This window comes from Ascaphus truei, chromosome 5 (assembly GCF_040206685.1).
Source record: "Ascaphus truei isolate aAscTru1 chromosome 5, aAscTru1.hap1, whole genome shotgun sequence".
Lineage (NCBI taxonomy): Eukaryota > Metazoa > Chordata > Amphibia > Anura > Ascaphidae > Ascaphus > Ascaphus truei.
In genome coordinates this window covers 300,891,046-300,913,545 of record NC_134487.1, presented here as the reverse complement: position 1 = coordinate 300,913,545, position 22,500 = coordinate 300,891,046, and the positions used below count along the sequence as shown (strand labels likewise).

The following is a 22,500-nucleotide window of genomic DNA, read 5'->3' as shown; positions in this document are numbered from 1 at the left end:
CTAATACCCGTGTCATCCCAGGATTAAATGATCAGGAAACAAAATGTATCTTTGTATTTGCTATTTGGCTGGCGTGTGTATAATACAGCACAGTTTTTAGATAATTTAATCTTTCCCATTCTTGCTTTTTGTGAATTTGGTCTTGCAGATTCATTTGATGAATACATTTAAACACAGCGGTGGCCAACTCCAGTCCTCAAGGGCCACCACCAGGTCAGGTTTTCAGGATCTCTCTGCTTCAGCACAGGTGGTGCAGTCTTCGATTGAGCAACCTGTGCTGAAGCGGGAATATCCTGAAGACCTGGTTTCTTCTGGTATCATTTTCATGCGCTCCTATTTTTGTTTTTTGTATTGCTGATTATGCCCCGCTGATCACGGGAGATTGGGAGCTGCGGGGTGACACTGGGTAGCCGTGAGAGGGGGGTCGTTTGGAGAGACAGCACGCTCAATACAAATTTTCTACTAGACCTGTTGGTGGCCCTTGAGGACTGGAGTTGGCCACCCCTGGTTTAAACACTGTGCTGCCTTCCTATTATAGTCTTCACTCTACAGTACGTGAGAGGGTGGTAGAAAACCTAATTGCTAATGTAACAGGCTTCCTGTATTGGCAGATTATTTCACCAAGTTAAAAATAAACGCAGATCCTATAATACTGCGCGTGCAGAATAGGGAGGACAAATGCTGAAAACTGAAGCATTAGGATTACGGGAAATATAATCTTACCGCGGCTCTTTCTAGATTCATTACGTGATGAAATGGGACTTAAAAAGGCCTTTCCTGGCTCACAATGTTATTGGCTGCAGAGGAACAGATCTCTAATGGTTAAAGGAAAATGAACTCGACACTAATGAAGCTTTGGAGAAAGCCCCTCGCTGGCTCACGCTGGGAGAATGGCAATTTATGCCGGGCGAGCCCCTGAACGGACCCGGAAGTGTGGCCCCGCCAGAAGTAGTGACCAACGTCCGTTATTGGGTGCCAGGGCGACCTCCCTAATGCTGGGTAGGGCCCGGATTCCCTACTCAATAGGTAGGGCCCCAGGATGGGAGAGAGTGGGGGAGAGATTAAGGGGGTAGGGGCGTTAGAGGTGGATGTGTAGATTATTGTCACTGTCTGGTATACAGTGATTGTTTTGACACACTTGAAAGTGGCCATTAGGATTAGACAAGGTATGCTGGGAAGAGACAGGATCACCCTTAGCCAGACTTCATTATTGTGGTGATTTGGGCAACTGTGGCCGGTTTGTGTCACTTTTTTTACCCACCATAACTTTACGAAGTGTGGTGAAACCTATCCCTGCTTCATTTTGCAAAGCCAGTATAACCAACCCCACACTGAGGAGACCCATTAAGGTTAAAACGTCTGTCTGTGGCTGGGTTTACTGGCTATGCATCTTAACCCAGGCTGTGCTCAAAGCTGTGAAATGCAGCAAGATTAAGCTTATAGAGGACCATGTTAAACTGTTTTTAAGCAAAAGGTGGCACTGTGTGCTCATTTGCATGTCATTTCCCAGAATCCCTTGCTGCAGTGGAAGTGCTGTGTGATAATGGTGAAAGGCAGGGTTGCAAAACTGTCTAAGACATGCAAATGAGCGTATTATATATATATATATATATATATATATATATATATATATATATATATATATATATATATATATATACACACACATATATATATATATATATATACACACATACATATACACACACACACAGTATATCTATCTCTTTGTGTGTATCTATCTATCCTGTTATACACACACAATATTCCAAAATAAAGCAGGCACTGCCTTAGACCTTGAGGAAACACCCACCCAAAGCTGAAACGTCGATTCAATATACAGTATTCTGCACCTTTCTCCTTCGGTTAGTGCCGGTTTTATTTTTTAATTATTATAGATCATCAGCATCACCGAACTGTTCGGAGCCCATGATGCTGCTTCTACAGGTGATACCACCTAATGGACAATTCAGAACAGATGGCAAACCTTTGTCATATAGTATTGCTGTTGAGTTAGGGATAATACGTTGACAACGTGCATTCTACAAATTAGCATGCATAGTGACTGCCTAATGAAATACATGCTCATCTCCCAAACACAGACCACGGAAGAGATGTCTGTGGGCTGTATGATATGAAAATGTGAAGCCTTTCTCTTCTTCCAAACAGATGATCTAACAGGAAACTACAAACCTCTGAGTGGAACAATGTGTGAATAGAGCATTCTTACAGCCTATTCTTTTGATGCAATGGAATTTTCATGTGACAGTGAGGCACATGTTATATAATAGAAGGTATTAAAAGATTTACAGCAGCTGGGGTATAAAAACAATATTAAGCTGATGTTCCATTACTAGTAGTCATCTAAATTAATATTTATATTGACCCATAAAGGACATTGTGTGGCTAAAGATTAAATTCCAATATTACGGGTTTGATAGTACGAATAGGATGTTTTCCCATTTTTGTTAGCTCTACGAATTGCAAATGTACATTTTTGAGTGAGCCAGCAGATTGTGGTTGGGTACACACATCAATGGAAATGATGGATTTATGAAAAGTTAAATCCTTTGTTCAGTGCACATGTATTGCAAAACAAACCAGTGTTCTATGCTCATACCAATGGGCTTAACAGTTCGGTAACAGCTGGTCTAATGTTAGAAAGACAACAACTAGTTAGGAACGTATAAGAAATAATTAACAATATTAATTATAGCATTTATATAAAGCAAGATTCTATGCAACTCACTGAAATATGACATTGTGAGCGCTATACACTATATAGTTGTGTATCACAACTTTGTGGTTCGGTCATTACAACAAAATGTGTTGGCTTTAAAATGTGCAATCTTACTGTAAATATGATGCCCCGTGCAAACCTCCTAATCAGACTTTCAAGAGCTCAGGCATGCACATTTATTTGACAGATAAACATGGAGACACACACATGCCATTATGCGGATCAAATAACCTCTCACTATAGTTACTTCTCAAACCTCATGTGGAGTTTAATGGGAGCAAACCAAGTCATTTGATGAAGATGAGAAACAGTATGAAAAGCTGAAATGCCTCCATGTAATGCCAAGATGCCTTGTTTGATATCTGGATGCAATGGATGCCATAATAGCAGTACCAAATGAAGATGTTTTTGTGCAGCTGCTTTATGCTGTACAGAATTAGACTACTACATTTTCAGCATTGTATTCCCAGTAAAGGGGCGGCCAACTCCAGTCCTCAAGGGCCACCAACAGGTCAGGTTTTAAGGATATCCCTGCCTCAGCACAGGTGGCTTATTGAGCAAGATTAACTCATAACAGAGATGACAAGAGCACACTGAAATTATAATATACATTTTTAGATAACATGCATGAAATGGTCAAATGAACTATTTATTGGTTTCACTGAACCAATGTTCCTTTGTTTCACTTTAGCTGGAAGACAATTTACTTACGGTTGTTTTAATTTTATTTTTTTTAAAGAATTTTGGAAGATCTTAAAACGACCCCGATAAAAATTCATGTGAACAGACAATAAAGCTCTAGTATAAAAATGGGGCAATAGTTTTATGGAAAAAATATATACTTTTATTTTAAATATTACTTTCAAAGATATTCTGACTATCGTTTGTAATGTGTGTTTTGCCCAATTTACATTGTACATCATTGAGTTACATTTAGGTGAAAGTACAAATGGCAACAATTTCGGATTGGGTCCACTGTGCAAATTGGAATTTGCAGTGAAACCTTTGACATTTAAACTATGCTAAAAACTTCACTGAGCTGCCATAATTTGTGTCATATGTAGTATGAAAGGACTAATAAAATACCTGAATTGTAACTATTCCAGTCTAGCAGTTTGTAAGATCTGGTGTTACCCATTATTCCGACAAAGGCTGAGTTCAAAACAGCAAATTAGTAGGTCAGTTATAGAAGCAGAAGAGTGAGCAAAAAACACTACAAACAAGAACACAATTGACAATACCACTCCACAGAAACATTACACAGACAGGTCAGTTAATAAGCGGGTGAAATTGAAAAGAAAACACAGTAGGTCAGGGATAGCCAACTCCAGTCCTGAAGGTTTTCAGGTTATTCCTGTTTCAGGACAGGTGGCTCAGTCAGTGGCTCGGTCGAAGATTGAGCCACCTGTGCTGAAGCTGGGATATCCTGAAAACCTGACTGGTTAGCTCTTGAAGACTGGAGTTGGCGCCTCCTGGTGTAGAACATGATACTGCGACCCAAGGCTCGTCATGGCCAGATGTTCTGCAGTCATTATATCCAGCTGTCTGGTAACAAGTTCATGTAAGAACCCTGTCCTGCTCTAAAGCTAAGGACAAGCAATCTGAATGCATATACATGTCAACTAAACATTAAGAACAAGTACTGCAAGAGGCACATTCACATATACAGTACCATATGCCACACATAATACTGTCTCATAGAAGACAAAGGAAGGATTGCAGAAACATAGCGACATGAGGAGCACACGGACATTATACCTACCTGAAGAAAACGTATGCCAATAGTTAATATTATGGCGATAAATAAAATTAAGCTTGCGCTTCCAAATGACACTTTTATTACACAGTGTTGGAGCCTGTGACCACTTACAAAGGGGACAATACAAGTGTCCTGCTTCAATGAGCTTTCCTTCAGCTCTAAAATGACATGGGACAATAGTCTAAAATTTAATCTTTTTTTAAGATTATGAAAATACATAAGACGCACTAAAAATAATAGTGCTGTAAAACACCCAGCGGTGTGTGCTGCATTAATAGTTAAAAGTCATTTGTAAAACTGTAAGCACAAGCAGAGCTCTAGTGAGATTGGCACGAGAGCCTCCATGTCTGAGAGATCTGGTATTCTGGGAAAGAAGGGAGTGGAACAGCATAATACGGCTTGTGACCCACATGGCATTATAAGGGCACACATTCCACACCTGCATCAAGAAAGGGAAGTGGGGTATTAAGCCCATGGCAAGATGTTAATGTAGTACTGTACTGTAGGTACAAACATACTGCGTGTTTGTCCAAACTAAGGAAATGGACACACTTATTTAACGATAATCTGCTTTTTCCTACAGCGTTACAATGGTTAAACAAGCAAATATTTATTTCTTCTCCATGAAATTGTGTCCTGGGAGATTTCCTTTGTTTACTTGAACCAAAATGGAGAGGATTTTGTATATAAAGTGTTCCATTGTTAATCTTAAGTATAGAACTACTGTAAGGGAGCTCCGATTTAACAATTAACCTTTTACAAATCTACTTGCGTGTGTTTTTCTTTTAAGTGTCCCAGAGCAGTGCTGCAGATATACTTGGTACATTTCAAAGATTGGTCTATTCACAGCTACATACAATACAGTTCAATCCTTGCAGGGGCCACCAGTTACTAACATTATTCAAATACAGTACAGTATGCAAGTTCAGTTTGGTTAATGGATAGACAAGTAATGGTAGAATAATGTACAGTAAGCCAACATAGATCTTTATTTAGATCTGTGCTCTGACTTGAAGTATTGGTAATTCTACAAACTCATACTGCAATGATTAGGGAGCATGCCTCTGCCCCGAGCCCTGCCTGCAGCAGCATACATAACGACTGTTGCAAGTAATAGTCACGACTACTCACTCACTTTGTGAAACGTTTAAAATGCGCTTTAGTAATAGTTCCATGGAAAAGCCAGCGGGTAACAGTATCATGTTAGTTTAACTTATAGCACGATACTCAAGCAAGAGGGTTTGTCATGGAATAAATAAGTCCAATTTATTTATTTTATTTCCATAGATCAGTGGGAGAAAAATCAATGTTTCTCTATTTAAATATACATTCATTTAACAGAATGGAACGGCAGAATATGTGGTGTGTTTTATTGTTTTGACCATGGACTACTTTTCCTATTTTGGCAAATTCTTTTATGGTGCAGCTTTTGATTAGAAATAGCAATGGGTTAAAAGCCCCAATATCAGAGTCACAATGCAAAAAGAACGCAAGTCGGGTCAATAAACGTACCAGGATTGTGAATCCGATCCAAAAGCTTCACAGAGCGAGCGCTGACAACCCCACCGACGTGAACGAGGAACCCCGGGGGGAAGGCTGTCAGGGTGAAAAAGGGAAACTCCTACAAAGAGATTAAAAGGAGATACAATATTGTCAATTCACACTGACCATGTTAAAATCGCATCCCGAACAGCATAGTATTAAGCATGTTTACATTGAAGAGTATAAGGGGTTACATTGAAGAGTATAAGGGGCTATATAACACCCCCTGATCAGTAATATTGTTTCTTTTTCACAGTATGGTTCGGTGAGGTACCATTAGGTCTGGGATAATACACAATTGTGGTCTGGGCACTTTAGGAAGACCTAGGTTGAACGTACAGTATGTGGTCATGCAGTTTACCATCTGTTTCCCAAGAGAACAGAATAAGGTGGAATGCGTTGGCATGTTTGTGGGAACGGAGTGAAACTGCAGCCTTATGAGAATCTTTACGGGATTGGGGGAAATACTTTCTACATTTAAAAAAAAAAAGAAGAAGAAGAAGAAGAGGGGTTTGATAGAATGGTTCAACTCAGGGACAGTATCATTAATCTTTAGGATAAAACTAAAATAATGCTGAGGATTGCACTTTCAAGTCTGTACATAACTCGTAAGATTTACCCACTAAGGTGCGAGGTGTAAGACGGGTTCTCAACTCCAGTCCTCAAACCCCCCCCCCCCCTCCCCTCCCAAAAGGTTAGGCTTTATGGATATCCCTGCTTCAGCACAGGTGGCTCAATTAGTGGCGCAGTCGAAGACTGAGCCACCTATGCTGAAACAGGGATATCCATAAAAAACCTTGACCAGTTGGGTGGGGGGCGGGGGGAAAGGGGGTCATGAAGACTAGGGCCGAGAACCCCTGGACGGTGTTTATCTCCTAAGATTAAAAAAAAAAACAATAACGTTTTCTAACTAGGGGCTATAAATGAATTTCTGCAATTTGTGACTGTGCTCATTCTACAACCCAGAAGCCAAAGTTTTCTGTGCAAAAAGAATAGGCAATAGTGTATCTGTATATGCAATGGGCACTTCTCGTCATTTCTGCACACACAAACGCATAAAAGTATTACCAAGCCAATATTTATGTATTTATATATTTTAGTAATTAGGAACAAGTAGGACCCAAGAGCCACATAAAAAATGTGGCCTCTTGATTTTTGCTGTAATGTATTAAGAAATGAAATATAAAATCTTAACTACATTTTGTAAATCAATATAAATAGTTTTACAATCCGAAAGATGTACAAATTGGCCAGCTTTTGCGGTAAAGTGTGTGTAAATATCACTTAAAAATGGCTTCATGACTAATGCACGTAAAGAAGACTTGTGTATCATAAACGGCTGCTTTTAATGATGAAATAATGCTTTGGTAAGGCAATGGGTGTCATTAAAGCAACTGAAATATGCCCCCAAATCTTTTACCTAACAAAGCTAGTACCCTAGCAGTACCCTTACCTACCCTAGCAGTACCCTTACCTACCTTTCAGCACCGGAGAGTCGGAAACTTAAAATGGAGCATTGGATAAATTTTTCATGGGCGCTATTATGGACCACAAATGCATCCAGACATTATTAATGATTAGGTTTCGGTTAAATTAGTTCCAAGAATCCTTAACTCCTGGGCAGCAGATTTGGTTAAACACCACAACAATTCATCATCAGAACATGCAAGTTAAAGCTACGCACCACAACAGAGCAAAACCCAAAAGGTGTTTCTAGCACAACCTTCAGACATGGGAACGATGGTGCGCAATATAAACACTAATGAACTCCCTCACTGTTGGGGGGGGGGGGAGGGTTAGGGGAAGGGGCTGAAATGACTTGTTCTAATAGGCTTTATGTCCATCTGGTTGCAAAGTTGTTTGGGGATCCAGTCTTTGAATCGGGATAAATCACTTACTTTCCGTTCGTCTGCCGGGCTCTTGTTGATAAATACAATAGAAGTGAGGGTGCGACATGGCGTTTCAAAATCACAGAAAGAACACACATCTATACATGGCTGTGCAGAAAGTGAATAAAAAGGTCAGAGCATTACCTCTTGGTCATAGGCTGATGAAATCTGACCAGAAAGAGTAAATGGTAGCATTGGTTGTCCTGAATGAGGCTCACAGCTTAAGTTCGGACAGTTAATGTGTAACCTTCTTTCATGGCTGATTTTATCAGCTTGTGACAAAGCAGAAACACATGAGCACATATGTGTATGTAGACAGAAATACATACTATACTGCGTGTGCTGTGGAGTATTTATACTACATACACATAGAATAATATCAGGTTAAACAACATGCATGTCTGTAGCAAACAAACATTAATTGTATGATGAGTACATGGTAAATGGAAAAGGGATTTTCAGGCTTTCCAAAGGATGTATTCTCCTACACTAGTATAAACACCACGGACAATGGCCCCCCTACACACAGAAACCAGAACCACAACTCCCCCTGCTGGGCAGATAGAGTAAACCCGGATACAACTACCTTCCACCAATACAAGGGTGGACAACTCCAGTCTTCAAGGGCCACATCCAGGCCAGGAATTAGGGATATCCAGGCTTCAGCACAGGTGGCTCAATCTGTGGCTCAGTCGAAGACAGTCAGCTGTGCTGAAGCAGTGATGTCCCTTGAGGACTGAAGTTGTCCTCCCCCGCACCAATATTTTCACCTACAGACGTAGCAGCCGTTATCGCTCCCGCTGACGCATTGCAACGGGACATACACAACGTGCCATACACAACGGGCCAGCAACCGCCATTGCAAATACATTCGCCATGTGCAAAAAAAAAGGGGGTGGGACTAACGCGCCAGTGGGGGGGCAATAACGCCTACTACATCTGTAAGTCCCCAAAATACGCTTCCCGGTCACTGCGAACGGGCAAGATTTTCCCCTTTAAGTTGAGATAATTTTGCTGAACACACTTTGTACTAGAAATTCAAATTGATGAATATTACTATTATATATTTTTTGTAAATCTACATTAACCTCATTTATATGTTTAACATTTTTGATATATTTAAAGATAATTGAAATTATTCTACATTTGGTATTGTAATGTCCCGAATAATGAAATAATCCCTTTAAATATATATTGCATTTTCTCCAGATTTCAAGTTTTCTTTAGATTTCACACATTTACTTTAAAAGCAGCCCCCCTCTACATAAGCACCCTTTATTCGCTGCAGGATTGGAACCGGCTATTTTTACCTCTAGGGACCCAGAGATACGTACCGCTGAAATTACCAGTATTACCTTACTGCTTTTTAATGGGAACTAACCTGTCCATCCAATAAATTAGGTTGAAATCTCCTATTGTATACTAGAAATATACCTACCGATCAACCAAATACAGCATAGATATATAATAATATTCACATGGTGCATAAAGGGAAGATAATGAGTATCGGTACAAAAAAAATGGTTGATTGGGAGACCTTGGGATACTATACTTCCCTCCCAACCGGTGTCTTCCATGAGTGTAACCTATAAGGGATTATTTTTTGGATGATTTCTCTCAATGAACCATTTTTTATACCCATGCAATCATTCTATTGGCCTGAGACTTCAAGGCCATTTTGTTTCCCCTAGAATTTCACTGGTACGGTATCTCGGGAAATCGGGCAGTCCCTGGAACTGTAGGAGACTCCCTGGTTCCCATCCTATAATAAGTTGGGGTTGGGAAGGAGTAGAGGGGATTGCTGCTCTAAAATATGAGATGACTCGGTTTAAGACACACCCACAGCCCAAGGCAGGAACAAATTTGCAGACCGTATTTCTCAGGAAAGATCGTAACAAATCACTAATGAGCGAAAAATCCTACAATACTGTAAGAGGAATTATTTATAGAGAAGAGTTTGATACTTCTTTGTGAATATGCATGTGTACATCAACATGTACTTAGGCATACTTTCTTATTTTCATATATCATTATGTGATCTACAATTTCACTTAAGTCAGACAAGATGCAGGCAGTGTGGTAATGAATCCGAAGGCAAGAAATGCAATACGTTCCCTATCTAAATGGCCGTGCAACACACTGCTATGAAATACACTGCATGCTATCACTTATCCTTGGTGGGCTTGGGACACTAAAACAGCCTCGAGCAAATAGCCTCAATCATTCTGTTCATGATTTAAACCAGAAACATAGAAAATGGTATTGATCAGAAGATCTGGTAGCAACAAATGCAGGTGATGCAGTGCACAGCAAAGATACAGGATACACCGGAACAGCAGCAGTAAAATAAAAGTCCTTTATTATAACTTCATGGTGCAGACAGGGATGGGTGCAAAAAGCCTCCTTCTCTTACGCGTTTCACGCCTATAAGGCGCTTCGTCAGAGAGTTTTATTTTACTGCTGCTGTTCCGGTGTATCCTGTATCTTTGCTGTGCACTGCATCACCTGCATTTGTGGCTACCATATCCTCTCCTACCTGCAGAAGCACGCATCCTGGAAGTCTACAAGGGAATGGTCACGTGAGTTGGTACTTTAACTGTACTTTGGGGTATTTTATTGGTGTTATCAGGCAGTTGTCAGACCCAGTCCACATTGGCAGTGAGGGAGTGGGGCTCATATATCTCCATCACCCACACTCACACTCACCAGGACATTATATTTGGGCACAGACACTCATGCTCACCCATATATACCTCATTACTCACCCTTATACCTGCACCTAGCCATCTTCAATCAAGCATTCATTGCATCATAGATGTACAACCATCACGGTCATTAGAGCACTATCACTGAACTTTGTTCACCTACCCTTGATCAGAAGATCACTGCATTTTACCAAGCTATTAATAGCCATTCCACAGTCCGTAGCACATGGATTTTATGGCAATTTTATAATTGTACCACGGTCAGGCAACAATAGGCACCAAGTCTATACGGTAATTCTATCTACACAGGTAACATGTACAGTAGCTGCTCTTTGTGCAATCTAGGAGAACAGGTTACTGAGCAGATACAGTCTCAAGAAAGGCTAATTCTGTCCATCCTCTTATCTACATACCAGGGACATCTCAGCCTAAATTTTGCAACATTGGTATGTGTGTAGGTATAATATATATATATATATATATATATATATATATATATATACACACACGATATCTCATATATATATATATATATATATATATATATAATCTCATATGTGTGTGTGTGCGCGTGCATGTATGCATGCATATACACCCCTCTTTACCCATTATATAGGAATGGGGGGAAACTAGTGTTTTTACTTTCCTTTAAGAACATATTCCAAACAAAAATAGAGCACCCAAGTGTTTATTCATTATTAATTAAAATAAATCACGTGTCAACTTAATATGCAAAATTAACAGCGTTTTGCCATGGACGAGAACTGGCAGCCAAACAAACCTATTCTAAGCAAAGCCGAAAATATGGAAACGAAATGTACAGACATGCTAAGGATCAGTGAAGCATGAAAGAAATGCAGTGGGCTTGCCAAGTCCAATATTGCTGTAAATATGAACATAACATTAATATAACAGATATTATAACGTTTTAAGAGGCTGTACTTTGCAAAAACAGGCAATACGGGCAAAGTCAAAAGAGGGCCAAACAGCAAGGTCACACAGCTTTGTGTTTGTGTTTCGAGGAACATACCCGCCTTCTACAGAACCTATGTGGGGATCCTCCCTTAGCCAGGAATAACACAAGAAACAAAAACATCAATCATCTTTTCAGATCACATTACTCCAAATACACAATGCCCCAAATCTGAATGAGCTTTAATCCTGAGATTAATGAAACAGAAGTGGTCTCTATTCATGCAGGTGGTGCCTATACAAGACCAGCAAGAGCCCAGCCTGTACCAGGCAATTCATAAGGGAACGCTAAAGGTAGCATTCGTTTCCTTAACGTCTGGAAACTTTTCAGGGCGAGGACTCTGAACAGAGAGTGGATTTCAGGCAATAATGTATGTCCCAGTAACAATGTGACCACCTTTATAGGTACCCATTCCATGTACAGTACGCCCCATCCCAGCGACAATGTAACCACGTAAATAAATACCCCTTCAATGTCTGCCCCGGCCCAGTGATAATATAACCACATCTATAGATATCCCTTCCATGTCTGCCCGGCCCAGTGATAATATAACCACATCTATAGATACCCCTTCCATGTCTGCCCCGGCCCAGTGATAATATAACCACATCTATAGATACCCCTTCCATGTCTGCCCCGGCCCAGTGATAATATAACCACATCTATAGATACCCCTTCCATGTCTGCCCGGCCCAGTGATAATATAACCACATCTATAGATATCCCTTCCATGTCTGCCCCGGCCCAGTGATAATATAACCACATCTATAGATACCCCTTCCATGTCTGCCGCGGCCCAGTGATAATATAACCACATCTATAGATACCCCTTCCATGTCTGCCGCGGCCCAGTGATAATATAACCACATCTATAAATATCCCTTCCATGTCTGTCCGGGCCAGTGATAATATAACCACATCTGTAGATATCCCTTCCATGTCTGCCGCGGCCCAGTGATAATATAACCACATCTATAAATATCCCTTCCATGTCTGCCGCGGCCCAGTGATAATATAACCACATCTATAAATATCCCTTCCATGTCTGCCGCGGCCGAGTGATAATATAACCATATCTATAGATACCCCTTCCATGTCTGCCCCGGCCCAGAGACAATGTAACCACATTTAAAGCGATTAAGGATTCAGGTTTGAAATCTCATACTCCAAATCAATGCTGAATCTAGACGAGGTTTGAGCCCGAATCTCCCCACTGTGCAGGGAAAACAATCCCCACCTTATTTGAATTCTTTAATATAAATAAGATGCTCATGGATTGCATTTCCTTTGTGCAATCGACTTTAACAAAGTAACCTGCCAAAGTAACTACAACGGATATCTTCAAGTGTTATTAAACGGTTTGAAATAGCTGGTGGTTTATTATTGGAGAGTGCATAAAAAGTATGAGGGATATTTCAAATTGAATCAAAAATATTATTGTTGGTTGGGTTGAGAAGGATGTTCACCCAGGTCTATATATTTTATTTTTTTAAACAAAGCATTGTCCTATGTTTCTTATGTGTTTTTGTCTTTAAGTATTACAATGATATCCTCATTGATTCACTAAACTAAATCTCTTGGATTACTAAAACTTGGGATCTCCAAGAAATGACATTTTCTTAAAATATTTAAGAGAGCATCTACAAACTATTAAATATTTAGGTGTCTATATGAATGTATTTTTATTGAATGGATACAACATACAGTGTTGCAATGCAGCTTATCCCAGACTGTAGCATGGCTGGGTGTTACTGATACATAGAAACCATGTGTTGGACCAGGGGTGGCGACTCCAGCCCTTGGGGACAAGAGACGGCCAGCACCGTGTTAGACATTAAACCAAAGATAAATATCCTACAAGGATGTGTTTCCCTTTCTTTCTTTTTTTATCCCAGTCTAGTAAACCGGTAAGAGGATTTATAATTGGAGAAGGTGTTTGGTGACAGACGAGGCCAGGGTTTCAAATATTTTAATTAACTATTAGAAACAAATGAATATTTAAGGCAGTTCTCAATAATTAATACGACACACTGGCCTTTAGAAAGTACAAGGCATTAGTTAGTGCAATGCAGAACTACTACGGAGAACAACATATCATTAGAAAACATTTGCATAATATAAGTAATGTCGATGCTTACCCTCTGCTCCAAGGCGGACTGGGTCTGCTGTCTTAGAAGAGCTTTAAATGTTCCCCCATCCTTTCCAGCACTCCCACTTCCCATTCCTAAACAACATCATCACATCAATAACATTCACAGAGCAACGTCCGAACGAGACCTCCCCTCCCTCTCTTCACAAAGCCTCATCCTAAACACCAACTAGGAAATTCCCCAATATGCTTGGAAAAATAAACATGCGTGCTGACTTATTTGAGTGAAGCGTTTAGTATCTGATACACAACCCAGTAAATGTGTACTTTGGTTCATGCGTCTTTCAGATAAACAATGTTATGAATAGTAGTCGCCTGAACATTTCGTCAAATCGGGTGTAAAGTAAGCAAGGGTTAATCTGCGCAAAGGTTAATCTAAAATAGCAAAACTTCCAGAAAAATTCATCAATGGGAAGTGTAGGGGTCATTAAAATCTCATAGACCCAAGTAACTGTGGACTGCAACATGCTCTTCACCTGCATAATGTTGCAATCCTCCGAGACCCTTTACTTGACATCAGCTGTATAGTAGGAATCCGTTAGGACTGACAAACATAGTTGATTTTGCCAAAATCCCCATTTGGTCTGAAAAGCCTAATGTACTGTGTCTTATTGTCAAAGCATTTTCTTTAATCAGAGTGGTTGTGACGCGCGTGGAGACAAGTGTTAGAGATGCTGTATTGAGATTAGGGAGTATTCTGGAAGCTCCCAAAAGCCTGTTCTCTGCATGTGTTGTTTTTTTTTCTGCGCTGAATTTACTTTACCAAAACATTGTTTTAAGCCAAGCTCCCAAAATGCCTAGGAGGGGTTCACAAGAGCAAAGTGGCACGCAGAACTAAGCTCCCAGAATGTTTTGAACCTGGATAAAACAAATCATTTTAATGTGCTGGAGATTACATTTTGGAGATATGCTTCTTCAAAGCTAATATGTGGCATTGATTGTGTGTCATATATAAAGAATTGTACACCAATTTGCAGAGGATTAGATAAATAAATATTAGCTTACATTTTGTATACTGGATAAATTGAGAATGTCATAATGTAATACAGGGGTATCCAGCTCCAGTCCTCAAGGGCTACCAACAGGTCCGGCTTTCAGGATATCCTTGCTTCAGCACAAGTGGCTCAATCAGTCTGACTGAGCCACCTGTGCTGAAGCAGGGATATCCTCAAAACCTGACCTGTTGGTGGCCCTTGAGGACGGGAGTTTCCCACCCCTGATGTAATAATATAAAAAGGTCCAGCCTTATTACGGGTGAGGGAGTCAAAGCATTACAAAGCTGTGTTTCACAAGCACCTAATTGCAAAGCCTAGTTTTTCTACAGAAGGTTTTCTAAGTGAGAGATTAGAATTGAAGTGTAAGCCCATTTTTAGCTGTGATTGGATAAGGAAACACTAATGTTAGCATTGGTATAGTCCTACTTTGCATTTTGGATCGCATTGTGGTGGCCAACCTTACTGTCCGTAGGACTATACAATACTAATGAGACAGACGCATGTAATGAAGAAACTTGCATACAAAACCACCGGCAACAGAAACCCCAAACAATAACAAAAAGATGCCATTTGCAGACAAAAAAAAACAGCAGCAATAATATAGATCCCGTATTTGTGCACATTAGGTTGCATTTTAGCTGAGAAAGAGGTTAGGAGAGCTCAGTGCAAACAGTAATGCCCTAACAATTAGGAAGATGTGTTTACAAATGAATAGAACTGATGCTAACCAAGGAATGAAACAGTATGTAGGTTAAACATGAAAGAATGTGTTGGACACACAGAGCCTCCTTTATACCTTTCTGTGTGCGGTAATGGTAAAATTTCAGGGCAGCCCAGTTTGATGCTCACCATTATCACAGGTGCAGGGCTTAGTTTTAGGCAATGTATGACTGTCTTCACTATACATATTATTCTACAGAAATGTAAATGTCTAATCAGTGCTTTGCTTTTTAGTAATACATGCATACAACTAGCAAATCAGATAAGGGCACAGAGCAGTGTCGCTAGGGCGAATGATATCAAATATAGATGCAATTGGAAAGTGCACAGTTCCACTCATTCAGAGTCAGAGGGATACTGTGACATGGTAGCCTCTCTGCATACAGTACACAGGTTTCAGGAATGTCGTGTATTTTGCCTCACTGCGTTTCTGACAAGTAACACCTTAGTGAATCTTTATATAAAGTGATCAGGCTGTGGGAAGTTGGTCCTATACAGAAACACACAGTATGACCACATGAAGTGGATATTCAGGATATTCAACATCTTCAAGGGAGATCTTTACAAATAATAAGAGTGACCCCAAACAACTGGGATCAAGAAATTAATATTAACTGCTGATGAGGGGTACGTGTACACACACACACACACACACACTTTGGGAATTCCTATTGTTAAACATGCGATACAAAGATATGTCTCATTGAGGCGTTTTCCAATTGTCTTATGGTACATAGTGTGTAAAAGATGCACTGAAAAGGCTGCGTGTGTGTATAAATGAAGCTCTTTGAGGATTGAATAGGGGTGGGGAACATAAGTGTAATAAAAAACAACTTAAGAGTAAACTAAAAAATGCAGGTACTAGCTAATGGATAATAACTTTAGTGTGTCCAAAGGATAACGTCCTGATGAATGAGCCAAATCGTTTTGAAAGCTTGCATCTAATAACATTAAATAACTAATTTTCTCATTATAAAAATTGTATTTATTTTCATTTTTAAGTAGTTTAAAAAGGTGCAGTTCCACTTCCTCAATCCCAACAATATTTTTGTAAAAAAGGTTCTTTTCTTCAACCGGATCCAATATATTATTGTGAAATACCTAAGAGTTTTTGTTTTGGAGAAATATTAATATAAAAAACATTGTGCTGTGGGGGAATGTTAAAAATGGCAGCTATTGCCACTGTCCAAAAATCGATGAATAATGCTCCTTTGAATATACTTCTGAATTCATTCCTCAGTTAGGCAAGAGTCCATGACAAAGTAGCATTTGTTGCATATTACTTTTTGTGTTTTTCACATTTAGTCTCTGCGGCCTAAATTTACTAAGCCGACAAATGTTAAAACGTAAGCCAATTACATTGGCGAGGACGATCCCTTCGCTTCAACTCCTGCACATTGCCAAGTGGGACTGCACCTTTACTGACACTCACTGATAAATCAGCTCATCCTATTTAGCATGTACCTCCTCCGAAGCTGCTGGAGCAGAAACACACGGCTCTCCAAAATGTCGGGCTACATATATTGCTCAAACAAAGAGTGATAAGTGTGCATATAGCAACCGACATGCACATTATACATTATTTTGCAAGCATTAGTGTTCAGAAATAAAATGCATTCATTTTAATGCAGCAGTACCACAAAACGTTTTTTGTTGACGTTTTGAATATAAACTCCATGTATTTTGTGCTAACGTTTTTGGTGATCGTGTTAATATGGTCTAAATATGATTGGCACTGAACAAGTAATGTTCAATGCAGATATGTCCTTTAGATTTGTCCCCACCGTACATCATGAACCCGACTCCTAACCTATTTTTTAGGCCACCAGAAGCTCCCTTCAGTGTCTGTGCCAAACTCTACAAGCAAAGTTTAGAAACGTTTTGTTTCTATTTAAAGCTGGAATCCCAGCTGCTCGCTTTTCTTTGGATTGATTCTCACAGATTAAAACCAGGACGTCCTCCGGAAGGGAACTGTGCTATTTTCATCTAGGGAGTCCTGGTGTTCTCCTCCTATCCCGGGAAATCAAATTGACCAGCAAACCTTAGCCAATAGGAACCCATAATGCAGGGGTGGCCAACTCGTTCAAATTTAGCATAGGTTGAACTTGATGGATTTACTGTATGTCTTTTTTTCAACCTCATCTACTATCTACTATGTAACTAAGCAGGGATATCCTCAAAACCTGACCTGTTGGGGAGGTGTAGGGAGGTGAGGGGGGGAGGGGTATTAAGAACTGGATTTAAGAACCCCTGCACTATAGGTTTTAATAACATCACAATGTGACAATTGATTTAAGGATACAATACAGAGACAGAAACGTTTGCGATATCGGCGCTTTAAAAATTCCCGCCTGGTTCAGGTGTCAATGCTGTACTCAACGAATTATCAGATTGGGGTGAGCCCTCCAGTGTGTTAATCGAATAGCGTGCTTGAACAACGTTACTTAGTTTTGTGATACTGCCCAAACTCTTGATGTTACAAGGTGCGTGCCTAGAGAAAGCCGACGTGCTCGTAAACGCTGATACAACAGGTGCAATAAGCCATCACCCAAGGGGGGAATAAAAAGCAATGGAGATTGATCCTACCAGCCAGAAGCAGTTCTTCACTGAAAGAAACGGATTTCCTCAGAACTGGGCTGACATGGTTAGGATGTAGTGGGGAGAAGTGATACCCCGGCAGGAGACTACAGGACTGATGGAGACTGGAAGACTCACAAATAAGAGAAGGGGAACTCGGGGAGAGGAAAAATCTAGGCCCCTTTCGGGGAAGTGCTGGTGATGGGAGGTAGCGGACAGGAGAGGACGTTTCAGGTGATGTGGAAGGAAAAACGGAAACAGAAAGAAAAAGAAATAAATAAATGAAATCATAAGCAAGAAAAGAAAGATAAATAGCAATAACCCAAGTATATACAGATATATACTGCTTGCATAAGGAATGCCACTGCGGATATATACAGTACATCGTGATGAGGTGGCACAAACAACAGCAATACTATAGGGAATGAAATGTTAAGTTATCAAAAATTGGAATAGGTAACATTCACGGATACAAAGTATTTAATTTATTTAATCAGACACGGTTCCTTGAGTTCTTTGTCAGGGTTTCAAAAATATTATTCCCCCTTAGATCCTTTCAGTATGGATGAAACGTCTTCCCGGTGTACTTGGTTAGAGCTAAATTAATGCAACAGACAGCAGAGAAATAATGCAAATGTAGAACATTTACCGGGGCTTTCCAAGCGAAATGCCCCCCTAAACATGGGGTGGAGGCAGGGGCGTTCCAAGTGAAATGCCCCCCTAAACATGGGGTGGAGGCAGGGGCGTTCCAAGTGCCCCCCTAAACATGGGGTGGAGGCAGGGGCTTTCCAAGTGCCCCCCTAAACATGGGATGGAGGCAGGGGGTTTCCAAGTGAAATGCCCCCCTAAACATGGGATGGAGGCAGGGGCGTTCCAAGTGAAATGCCCCCCTAAACATGGGGTGGAGGCAGGGGCGTTCCAAGTGCCCCCCTAAACATGGGATGGAGGCAGGGGGTTTAAAAGTGAAATGCCCCCCTAAACATGGGGTGGAGGCAGGAGGTTTCCGGAGCTGAAACGCATCAGTTCTCTTAGATCAGGAGCGGCCAAATCCAGTCCTCAAGGGGCCACCAACACATCAGGTTTTCAGGCAATCCCTGCTTCAGCACAGGTGGCTCAAATCAGTCATTGACTGTGCTGACTCAGCCACCTGTGCTGAAGCAGGAATATCCTGAAAACCTGACCGGTCGGTGCCCCTTGAGGACTAGACTTGGCCATCCCTACCTTACATACATACTGGGTATGGTAGCACCGGTACTTCCTGGTTATTTAAATCCCCCGCAGCACGCCGGCCAATAGGAAGCCGCGACAGTTTGTAACAAAAGTAACTTTTTATTAATCTTCAGCTGTCCAAAGGGACTGTTCTAGTGCAGATGCAATTAACAGTGGCCTCTTGGCTGCCATGGTGCCTGTAACCATGCACAGTGAGCAAAGCATTGCCGGAACCTCAGCCTATTTTAAACATACAGATTAGATTGTAGGAAGAATAATTTAGTACAAAAAAGTACCTGTTAAAGCAGTAATCCTTCTGAAAACAAAAATGAAGTTCTAACACTCTGATAGTTCAGGATGCGCCAATATATTATTAACTTTTAATTTTTTTTTTCAAATCCTAATTTATTTGCAGAGCTTTTCATGTGTTCATTATTGCCCTGGCATCAGCTGTTATCGCAGCAATCCCTGCTGGCGTAATGAGTGTGAGCTGCAGCGTGGGAATCTCTGCTGGCGTAATGAGTGTGAGCTGCAGCGTGGGAGTCTCTGCTGGCGTAATGAGTGTGCGCTGCAGCGTGGGAGTCTCTGCTGGCGTAATGAGTGTGCGCTGCAGCGTGGGAATCTCTGCTGGCGTAATGAGTGTGAGCTGCAGCGTGGGAGTCTCTGCTGGCGTAATGAGTGTGAGCTGCAGCGTGGCAATCTTTGCTGGCGTAATGAGTGTGCGCTGCAGCGTGGGAATCTTTGCTGGTGTAATGAGTGTGAGCTGCAGCGTGGCAATCTTTGCTGGTGTAATGAGTGTGAGCTGCAGCGTGGCAATCTTTGCTGGTGTAATGAGTGTGAGCTGCAGCGTGGCAATCTTTGCTGGTGTAATGAGTGTGAGCTGCAGCGTGGCAATCTTTGCTGGTGTAATGAGTGTGCGCTGCAGCGTGGGAATCTCTGCTGGCGTAATGAGTGTGAGCTGCAGCGTGGCAATCTTTGCTGGTGTAATGAGTGTGAGCTGCAGCGTGGCAATCTTTGCTGGTGTAATGAGTGTGCGCTGCAGCGGCAATTGCAACCTTCAGGGAAGCAAACTTTCAGCAACTGGTATCTCCACAATTCAAGTACAGAATGTAAAAAAAGTGTGTGCTTGCTAAAAACTCCCTACAGGGAGTTTGCAATGATAAAAAGAGCGGAGAGATTTATTCTATATTACAAAGTGATTTCATGTTTTAGCGAATAACCTCTTCCGTGAGCAACTGCAGTTTTATTTTTCTGTTAATCACTATACTCTGATTTAAACAACTATTTAATCAGAGATTTGGATATTCAATCTTAAACTTTATGTCATTTACTGTATTACTGAACCTATTTGGGGGTTTGTAGTCAAAATGACTTGGAGGTAAAAGGATAATTTACTTACTGAAAATATTACCCAAGCAGGAACAGTTCTTCGCCTCCCGCATAACGTTTGTAAAGGATTTAGCTATGAGCCGTTTATACGAATGTCATTATAAAGTCCCCTCACAAGGCTGACGGGGAATAATATTTTCCATCACCATTACAAGAACAACAAGGAAGCCATACTATTTTCTTGGACAAATAATATTGCAAACATCCTTTTGATAACTTTTTGGGTGTGAGGAGGACCACGTGGAAAAAAGGACAAACCAGGAAACGTAATAAACAAATGGAAAATAAAATTAAAAAAAGCGGGTGGACGTGCCTTACCAGTTTTAGGTGTCAAACTCAAGTCTGTGTCAGAAGAAGAGGACTGTCGGCTGTAGGACTTGGAAGGTGAAAAGGAATATGTTTGGTTTTTCAGAGGGGTGGAGGGTCCTGATGAATGAGTATTGGGGTTAGGTTCTTCACTGAAGGGAGCCCTGCCAGAAGAAGGTGGAAACATATTAAGTAATCCTTTGGTATATGATCAGGCTGACAATGGCATGGTCCAAAAACTGGGGTGGGTGAGTAAGTGGGCTGCAGTGTTTCCCCAGAGGTGAAGCTGGGGATGACACCTAAAGACCACCTTTTGTCATTCCACCCTGTGAATGCAGAACGTCAGGCAACCCTGTTATCAGGCAGGGCATGCTGAAACAGAACAAATAAAAGAAAGAAAGAAAGAAAGTAAATATGCAAAAGAAAAGAAAATGAAGCGTAAACATTTTTAATTTAGGAATTCATTATGGATGTATGCGGCCAGGAGAAAAAGAAAGTATTATTCGCTTTGTCAATAATAAGAAATGTTTCCTTATCCTCTTAACATCACCAGTGCCACAGCTAAAAACAAAAGAAAGCAGAGAGCGGAACTACACAGCCAAGCAAGAGCCAGCAGAGCAGCATTCTAGAACTTACCTGTTCCCCAAGACGGGCTTTTCTATTGACAAACTGACTCTTATTCCTTTATGTGGTTACATGTGGGTTTCCTTTTATTAAGATATTCAGGGCTGGTCTGAAAGGGGCACTAACGGGATTAAAAAAAAGGCAGCCATACTATTATTAAACAGACCAGTCATTTGGAATTTAGAGAAAGTACGTGGCCAGCCGTACAGCCCGATACTGGGATATAACAAAGAAGGGTCAATTGAACAAGCAAATTCAAAACAAGGAACGTTTGGTACCCTTGTACATTGGTTGCTGTAATGTGAAAGAGGGCAGAGCGCGAGTCAATAGAAGAGCCTTTGGCAAACAAAAAAAAGTTGTTCAGTATATTTCGGCTGATGAAAGATTCTTCATTAAGAGTAAGATGACTCCCGCAAAGCAGGGAGTATACCTGGGTAATACCTGCCTACTCTGTCTCCCTGCCTGCCTGTGGCCTGCCTCTCCCCAGCTCCTGAGCCTGAGCAGTCTCGTACCAGTGTAGATGAGAGTGGGAACAGACACAGAGAAGTTCTGAGTGAGCCGTGAGCCAGTAGCACTGTGAATTGGGCTGTTGTGAGTCGAGCGGTATCCGTGACTTGGCGGCTGAACCAGCGGAGACCTGAGAGAATTGCCAGCGAAGGTGGAAGAAAAGAAAACAGTACATACAAATAGCTTGCAAAAGTTCTATATGTTAAAATGATTGAGGAGATTTGGTTAGCGGAGGTTTTCATTTCTACTCCTAGAGGCATGCATAGGTAAAGAAGAGATCAGTCACGTAATAAGGATATACATGCTGCTTCAGCATCAACAAGCTGGAGAAACCAAGGACATAGGAAACTGCAGAGGAGCGGAAGTAGTCTTTCTTGGAAAAGCCACAGTCCCTACAAACATATTTTAGGGGAAAT

The 22,500-nt window shown here is 40.9% G+C and overlaps 1 protein-coding gene across 15 annotated transcripts in view; it reads right to left on the bottom strand.

Moving 5' to 3' along the window:
* C2CD5 (C2 calcium dependent domain containing 5) overlaps window positions 1–22,500 on the bottom strand; it is a 68,664-nt gene that overhangs the window by 46,104 nt on the left and 60 nt on the right. For 5 of the 15 annotated variants that reach the window (XM_075602897.1, XM_075602901.1, XM_075602903.1 and 2 more), the window contains exons 1-6: window positions 22,090–22,500; window positions 20,966–21,117; window positions 18,059–18,244; window positions 13,747–13,832; window positions 11,666–11,698; window positions 6,012–6,120 (exon numbers count right to left, since the gene is read on the bottom strand). The exon at window positions 22,090–22,500 is cut by the window's right edge. In XM_075602897.1, coding sequence (XP_075459012.1) covers window positions 6,012–6,120; window positions 11,666–11,698; window positions 13,747–13,832; window positions 18,059–18,244; window positions 20,966–21,117; window positions 22,090–22,259 — 736 coding nt within the window. In that variant the 5' untranslated portion in view covers window positions 22,260–22,500. Of the gene's footprint in view, window positions 1–6,011; window positions 6,121–8,074; window positions 8,217–11,665; window positions 11,699–13,746; window positions 13,833–18,058; window positions 18,245–20,965; window positions 21,118–22,089 lie in introns of those variants that run through there. The other 10 variants (XM_075602907.1, XM_075602908.1, XM_075602906.1 and 7 more) reach the window with 6 other exon arrangements.